Raw genomic sequence first — 8,836 nt, 5'->3', positions numbered from 1 at the left:
GGACAGGAAGAGCGCGCCATTTCCAAAGCATACAATATTCTAAGCTTCATTAATAGGGGCATAGAGTATAAAAGCAGGGAGGTTATGATGAACTTATATAAGACACTGTTTAGACCTCAACTGGGGTATTGTGTACAGTTCTGGGTGCCATACTATAGGAAGGTTGAGAATGTATTGGAGAGAGTGCAGAAGAGGTTTACAAGAATGGTTCCAGGGATTCAGATATGAGGAAAGATTGGAGAAGTTGGGGCTGTTTTCCTTGGAGGGGAGAAGGCTAAAAGGAGACTTGATAAAAGTTTTTAAAATCATGAGGGGTCTGGACAAAGTAGATAGGGAGAAACTGTTCCCGCTCGTAAACAGATCGAGAATCAAAGGGCACGGTTTGAAAGTGTTTTCCAAAAGAAGCAAATGTGAGGTGAGAAAAAACTCTTTACACAGCGAGTAGTTAGGGTTTGGAATGCACTGCCTGGAAACATGGAAGAAGCAGGTTCAACTGAGGCAATCAAGAGGGCATTAGATGATTATTTAAATAGAAACAATGTGCAGGGGTACAGGGAAAAGGCAGGAGATTGGCACTAAGTTAAAATGCTCAGAGAGCCAGTGCAGACACGATGGGCTGAATGGCCTCCTTCTACACCATAACAATTCTGTGATTCTGATCGCGTGAACCTTCGCTGGACCGCATTCAAATATCTCCTTCCTTCGGCAAAGCCAAAACCATACACAGCCATGATCTCAATTTAGTGTTTGTTTAATACATGTACATTTGGTAAAATATACACTTTTTTTTTTAAAAAAAGGTTAATAGATTTTCTTTTATTAAAAACCAGAGCATGGCCATTGAAATGAGAACAACACAAAACAGGTTAACAGCACCAAGTGCAGGTTAGCAATTTTGAATCTATTTATTATTACCCCACTAGTCTCACTGTTGTCTGTTACACATTGGCAGGTACAATCACTCAATGTCCAACAAGACCTCAGCATTAAAAGAGCCGATAGCTTTCCTCAAGTGCGATTTTGGCAAAACAGCAATTGGGACTTGATGTTCCCAGTTCAACAATCAGCAGTTCTGATTCATCTTTGATACACTCCAGCAGACATTCCAGTGAACCACACACTTTGGCAATGCTCCAAGAACAGGTAACAGAAGGACTAATTCACCAATGATCCAGAAGCCTCAGGTAAGAAAAAGCATGGCCCATTTTAGTGGCTAAAAGGGTCAACTAGCTAAATATGCTCAACAACTTCCATTGCAAGACAATGGGATTATCTTATTCCCTTCAGATGAAATTAAAAGGAGGGATGGAGTATGGGTTTTCATACAGATCGAGTGAAAACTAAACAGAAAACCGTTGGCATGGACATCTCATGGTACTGAACAGTTGGATTCCAGCTGTGTAAAGAGAAAGACTGACCAGACTGACCAGACCGCTCCACAGTGAGCCATAATGGCTGTATGATCAGCTCCATGTTGGATGGGTCTCTGGAAACGAGAAGGGTATAAGCGCAGTCTGGCTTAGGGCATATCCTTCAAAACCTCACACAGTGAAGGAAATGCATTTTCAAATTCCTGATTCTGGGACCATTGCACCTTTTGCAACACCACCCGATCTTTGCCGGGTCCCATGTTTTAGGTAATGGAAAAAGGCTGCAAAGAAGTCATGGGAAGCGATACTGGCTATTGGTGCCATGGGATCATAAATTTGTTTATACATAAGAAATAAACCAGCAAGATCCAATAGCATTCAAACAGATGACAGCATTCCATAGATCAGTTCAGAAGGATGACAGCAGTTAAAGCACCTTTACAATTCCCCCAGAGCACAGGATTGCAAAAATAAACTTGACCTTTCCAAAGCTCCAATTACTAGAGGGAGAGACCTGGTCTCAAACAATTTTGCTCTTCCCCTTCATTAATGCTGCTTGGCACACAACATCCCCCCACCAGGTTAAAAGAGATACGCAGCAATGCTTCAAGATTGGCTTCCCCACAAAGAGTGAGCAACAAATGTTCAAATGCGACAGTGGGCCTTAAAACTACAACTTTGCTTATGACAAGTGACCTTTACATTGTTTAAAAAGGTTGATTTCCTCAAAAAGGCATCGCCTTTTAGGCACGCACACAGAAACGTTGAGGGTAGCAGATTCAAACAAGACGAGATAAACTACTGCAGTCGCTGGAATCAGAAACCGGAGGAGAAAAAGAAACAGCAGGTCTACCAGTGTCCGTGGAGGGAACAGAGGGGACCTGATCTGTGTTTGCAGCATTCCTTTCACCTGTTCCTTCACCTCCCATTTTCAAAGCTCTCACAGAAGGACCTTTCCCCTCAAACATGGTTTCTTTTTTTTTTTAAATTTTGGCAATCACAGCCATCAGGAAGGAAGCAGTGCGGAATTTCAGAATGGTCAAGATTAGCCACCACCTTCCCAACAAGCTGACATTCGCAGATATCTCCCTAACTATAAAAAGCCGACATGCAGAAAAATATATTTTCACCCCCCACCCACCACCCACCCAGCCAAACAAAGGACCGTTTCTCCAGCTCTGATAGATGAGTAGCAAATGAGGTCTTCCATTCTCTTTGAAGGGCTGATCCGGAGACGAGTGCTTTAGGAATACATGGTGAGCTGCAGCCACTGGAACATAGAATGGGAAAAGTTATTTGCCACCAATGTCTATTTGTAACATCCTCAATGCTCATTTTTCATTAATCATGGTGGAAGACCATGATTATGCATTTTTGCTGAATAGTGTGGGTTATATTTACCAGATTAGCAATCAAGAGGCCAGAACAAAAATAAATGCAGAGATTCCCACTGTGGTAACTAGAGAATCTCCAACTCAATTTAAAATAAAAACCGGGAAATAAAATTCAAAACCTGGCAGAAGTGACCAAAGCTTTTGGATTGTTAAAGAACTAACTGGTTCACTCATTCCCTTTGGGAAGGAAATCCGATTTCCCCATGAGACTCCAGTCCCACCCCCCAACCAAGTGGATGACTCTCATCTGTCCTCCAAAGTGCCTCACAAGCCACTCAGTTCTATCCAGGGTGAACTAGGGGGGGGGAAAAATAAATCCCAGCCTTACCCACATTCAGAAAAGTAAATTAAAAATATAAAAACAAACTCCCATCCCTGAAGGAACAATCTCAATGTTATGGACAATTCGACACAAACTTCCTTCTGTCACACCCTAGTTTATCTTGGTCAGGTGTCTGACTGACAGCAAACCCATCACCATGTTTGAGCCTTCAAACAGAGTTACCAAGAATTTTGTGTTTGACAATGTGGAATGCACACACTCCCCTATAGAGAGGTTCCCTGTTTACCCTCCTATACAGTTTGATAAAGCCACAGATTAGCAGCCCTTAATGCAGGAGGATCAAAGTTTGGAGCTGTAATAGGACAGTGAACAGACCAGTCAAATTCTATTGGTTGTAGATCAAGCACCTACACCAATGACGGCTGTGACAGTCCAAACTCAGTCTCCAATGGGTGACATTGAGTCAAGGACGATCCATAGAAACTCTACACTTGATTGGGCAACATTCTCTTTGACTCCAGTGACTAAACACGCCAGCCAACATAGCATTTGCATGGGCTAAGCCAAGGTCCCACAGCAAGTTTACAAAGAATCAGAGAATGGTTACAGCACAGAAGGTGGCTATTCGGCCTGTGATGTCTGTGCCAGTTCTCCGAAAAAGTAACTCATTTAGTTCCACTCCGTGTTATTCAGTAGCCCTGAAAATATTTTCTCATCAGATAATTAACCAGCTTTTTTTCGAACCCATGGTCGAATCTGCCTTCACCACACATATGCAGTGAATTCCAGATCCTAACCACACGCTGCGTGAAAAAGATTTTCCTCATTTTGTCAAATCACCTTAAATCTGTGCCTCTCGTTCTTTCCGCCAACGAGATCTGTTTCTCCCTATCTGCCCAGAACCCTCATGCTTTTGAATACCTCTAGCAAATCTCATTTCAACCTTCTCTTCACCCAGGAGAACAATACAATGTGAAGGAGTCTAGTCGGGGTAAAATAGAACCAAAAACTGACAGGAAAATCTGTAACAGAACAATGAGTGATCTTTAAGGAAGAGATGCTTCAGATACAGACTAGGTACGTTCCAACAAGGACAAAAGGTAGGGATACCGAAACCAGAGGTTTCTTGAATGATCAGGGAGGCAGAGATTAAGATGAAACAAAAAAAAGAGGGTGCATGGTGCATGTCAAGTGAGCTCTTCAAATGAAAGCCAGGTCAGAGGAAAATGAGCACAACAAAGAGTAGGAGAATAGAATGGCAGTCAACATAAAATGGAACCCAAAAGTTCTCTACTAGCATGTAAATTGTAAGCGGATACTAAGTGAGTGGAGTGGGTCCCATTAGAGACAAAGAGGCTGATATACTTAGAGGCGCAGGGCAAGGCTAGAATACTTACTGAATTCTTTATATCCATGTTTACTAAGTGAAGGAATTGATGTAGAAGGAGCGATAGTGGAGGCAATAGATAGTATGAAAATTGGAAAGAGGTAGTACTGGAAAAGCTGGCTATGCTTATAAGTTACCTGGCCCAGATGGCTGCATCCCAGGTTGTGGGGTTGGAAATAGCAGAAGGGTTTGCCACCTTCTTTCAATCTTCCCTAGATATGGGGGAGGGGCCAGACGATTGGAGAATGGTAAATGTGACACCCTTATTCAAGGAAGGGTGTGAGGGAGTCCTTGCAGCCACGGGCCAGTTAGTCTAACATCTCCCCCTCTGGAGTCTCTCATATTTCAGTCTGTTTCAATTGTAATATCCGTCCGAAAGCTTTATTTTTCACTTTTCTCTGCTTTCATCTTGCATTCTCTTTCGTCATCCAGGGAGCTTTGGATTAGTTTGTCCTACCTTGGCCCCCTCATGTGAACTGTACTCGAGCTCTCTTCCTTTAAAAGGTAGCCCACAGCACCTTTAATGGTTTTGCCTGTCAATCTTTGACTCTAATTTATCCTGAGTCAGATCAGTTCTCAACCCAATTCATTATTTTTACCCTGAATTGCTCCTTGTCCTTTTCCATATTACCTTATGACTATTCTCCTGGAAATGTTCCCCTTCACACTTTGACCCACCTCATTCCCCAGAACCCTTTCTCATTGAACTGGAAACACACTGGATGCTGAAAATTCTCCTGAACACACTCTAGGAACTCCTTACTCTCTTCCCTTTTGTCTTATTAATATCCCAGTCTATATTAGGATAAGTCCCCCATTGTGACTACTCTAATTTTTGGATCTTTCTGTAATTTTCACTGCCGATTAGTTCCTCCAGATCTTTCCCATTAGTTGGTGGAATAAGCAAAGATCAGCTCAAACAGGTGCTAGGTGGTTGAATTGTAACACAGTAAAGGATGACCTTACCTCCACTATGTTAACTTTGATGGAGCCATTGTTGTCCTTATCCAAAGTTTTGAATGATCCTGCAAGTGAAACATAAGAAGTGAAGCCCAACCAGCTCTTCCCAACAGTGACTCACATTTAAGCAGCATCTTTAATGGAATAAGATGTCTCAAGGTACTTCACAGGAGCAATCATCAAACAAACCTGACACCGAGCCACATAAGGAGATGACCAAAGAGGTAGATTATAAAGAGCTTAAAAAGGAGGAAAGAGGGGTGGAGAGGTTGAGTGAGGGAGTTCCAGAGCTTAGGGCCCAGACTGCTGAATGCAAGGCCACCAATAATGGAGCAAAGAAAACCAGAGGCCAGAATTGGAAGGGCACAGAGATCCCGAGGTTGCTGGGCCGGTGAAGGTTACAGAATCTCTTAAGGAGCGAGATCACGGAGGAATTTGAAAACAAGGGGTGAATTTTAAAAATCAAGGCACTGCCTAAGAGTTGATGTCGGAGTCTATGTCTGTCTGTTAGTGAGGACAGGGGCGATATGAGAACTGGACTTTTGGTGTGAATTAGGTCAGACAGACAAAGTTTTGAATGAAACAAAAACAGAAAATGCTGGCAAAACTCAGCAGGCCCAACAGCATCTGTGGAGAGAAAAACAGAGTTAACGTTTCAAGTCCGTATGACTCTTCTTCAGCTCTGAAGAGTCATACTGACTCGAAACATTATCTTGTTTTTCTCTCCACAGACGCTGTTAGACCTGCTGAGTTTTCTTCCAGCATTTTCTGTTTGTGTTTCAGATTTCCAGCATCTGCAGTATTTTGCTTTTATCTTAAAAGTTTAGAATGAGCTCAAGCTTATATTTTTATTTTAAATACAGGGGCTAATTAGTGCTGTTCAGAGGCTTCTAAAGCTGAAAGGTACAGTGATTTAAAAACTTTTAAATGACCAGACTGGGGAGGGAAACGGGCAGAGGGGAGTGAAATAGACAAAGAATTGTAGCTTAGTTTAAAAAATCTTTAAATTAATCATTGTGGAATGCACTGTTTGAAATGGAAGCAGATTCAATGATAGCATTCATAAGAAAATTGAATAAATACTCAAAAATGGCAAATTTTGCAAAGAGCGAGCAGAGAGACTGGGACTAACTGGAAAGCTCGTTCAAAGAGGCACAGATACTATGAACCGAATGGCCCCCCTCCCGTGTTCCAGGATTAATAACTCAATTATTTTTTAAAAAGCGACTGAACACAGCAGCTTGGACTGCTGCTGTTTGCAGATTTTAGAAGTTCCATCCTTCCTCTCGAAACAAATTTACACAAAAAAAAAGTTTGAAAAAAAAAGTCAACTCGAGGTTGCAATTAAGAGTACAGCTCACTGCAGAAAAATGTGTCTTTTTAACCACATACTTCCAGTAGGTTGGATAAAACCCAGAGCAGATGTGAAACAAAGGCTCTGCTAACAAAAACAAAAACACACAACTCATTCCCATTTGGGGAAATCACATGCTTTGGATCTCAATCAGCCCCTAAAAAAACTCAACAAACAGGCAGGGTCCGTCACACAGCTTTCCCTCCCTTTGAACCGGGTCCCCAACCTTCAACCTATAAGTCCTACTAGACCCTCTGAACCCTGACACCAGCCAAGGAATCCTATTTATGATAGGGCTCTGTCCGATTTACAAGAGGAAAACTGGCTATTCGGCCCAACTGGTTTATAATCCACATGGTTCCTTCGATCCCTCCACATTTAACCCCATCAAAGCATCACAAACACAAAAGCAAAACACTGCCGATGCTGGAAATCTGTAACAAAAGCATAAAATGCTAGAAATGCTCAGGAGGTCAGACAGCATCTGCGGAGAGAGAAACAGAATTAGCGCTCCAGGTCGATGACCTTTCATCAGAACTCAGACCCGAGCCGGTGGGGCAGAATCTTCTGCTCCTGGAGGTGGTGAGCTCGGAGGCAGGAGGGGCACTTAATTAGGCGGGATGGTGGCGTACCATCAGAATTAAGTTCAGAGCTAACACAGTGGAGGTAAGGTCATCCTTTACTGTGTCACAATTCAACCACCTAGCATGGCGGTGGGGCGAGAAGGTCGACCGAGTCTCAAGTGGCCAGTTAGTGACCACTTAAATGGCCTTTTCCAGCTGCTGCTGGGGTTAACCCAGCTCCGAGCAGCTCTGCCGACGTGCAGTCTGGACAACTGGCAAGAGAGTGTGCAACACCTGCCACCTGGACTGGGGGCTTCCCTCGATCAAAGGCACTCAATGCCTAACTGAGGGCAAGGGCATCAGGCAGGGAGCTAGCTGCAAGTGCACCTGCACAACCCCCCCACACCCCCACACCAACCCCACATCACTTACCTTTCTCCTGGGACTCCAGCAGCAGGGGGCAGGGGGATGCTGTTCCAGCAGTGACCACAGCCACCTCTGTGGCGCTGTTGATCACAAGTTGCCAGTTTCTGACTTACCTACTGTTCTGGGTGAACAGCACTTCCACCTCTGGGGACAGGATTCTGGAGGAAGGCCCAGTGGTGTCCCCAGATCTGCCCAATTAGCATAAGATCCAAGAGGCCTTCCAATGAAGAGTCAGCGAGTGTAGGTCTCCCACTGGCTCTCCAGCTGGCAGGCGGGACCCTCGCCACCAACAGAAGATTTAACAGAGCCTGTTAAAACTCTGTTTCTTTCCAAAAATGCCACCTGACCTGCTGAATGTCTCCAGCGCTTTTCTTTCTGTTTCCATCAACAAATCCTTCTATTCTTTACTCTCTCATGTACGTATCTAGCTTCTCCTTAAATGCATCTATTCTATTCACCTCAGCCTGTTCCATGGTAGCAAGTTCCACATCCTCACCATTCTCTGGGGTAAAGATATTTCTATAGAATTCCCCATTGGGAATATTAGTGAGTGTCTCGTATTTAAGAGGGTGCAAGGGGTGCTTTGGACACCTGTACAAATAGAAACTTGCTCAATAACTTTCAAAGACCTCTTTCAGGTCACCCTGTCTTCCCTTATTAGTAAAAAAGAGCACCAGTCTGGTGACTATAATATCCCAGCTTTGGAATTATCCATGTCAATCTATTTTGCACTGAGACTAGCATGCACAGTACCTGAAACAAAACAAACTAAAATACATGTTTCGAACACAGCAATAACCCACAAATAGCTTCAATAATGCTGCCCTACAGAATCCAAAGACAAGTTCACAAGACTTATTTCAGTCAGGTTTGCCCAGCGCCCTTATAATTACCAAATATTCAATAGGTGACGGAATCCCACTTACTAAGCATTGCGTCCAATCGGACTAAGCAGGCAATGTAGTTGTCAAAGTCCATGTCGCCAGATTCATTGGCATATCGGCGATACAGCAATCGGTAAAGTTGATCATTCAGACAATATCCTGAGAGGAGACAAAGAGATAAAGGTTAACTGTCAAACCCACTTCAGAGTTACAAC

At 43.4% G+C, this 8,836-nt stretch overlaps 1 protein-coding gene across 1 annotated transcript in view; it reads right to left on the bottom strand.

Moving 5' to 3' along the window:
- Positions 1-730: 730 nt before the first annotated feature.
- capns1b (calpain, small subunit 1 b) overlaps positions 731-8,836 on the bottom strand; it is a 34,520-nt gene continuing 26,414 nt past the window's right edge. Inside the window, exons 9-11 of the mRNA XM_078533384.1 lie at positions 8,664-8,780; positions 5,401-5,459; positions 731-2,640 (exon numbers count right to left, since the gene is read on the bottom strand). Coding sequence (XP_078389510.1) covers positions 2,614-2,640; positions 5,401-5,459; positions 8,664-8,780 — 203 coding nt within the window. The 3' untranslated portion in view covers positions 731-2,613. The remainder of the gene's footprint in view (positions 2,641-5,400; positions 5,460-8,663; positions 8,781-8,836) is intronic.

This window comes from Cetorhinus maximus, chromosome 32, assembly GCF_964194155.1.
Source record: "Cetorhinus maximus chromosome 32, sCetMax3.hap1.1, whole genome shotgun sequence".
Lineage (NCBI taxonomy): Eukaryota > Metazoa > Chordata > Chondrichthyes > Lamniformes > Cetorhinidae > Cetorhinus > Cetorhinus maximus.
The sequence above is the reverse complement of the archived record's forward strand: the minus strand, read 5'-3'. Positions and strand labels throughout refer to the sequence as shown.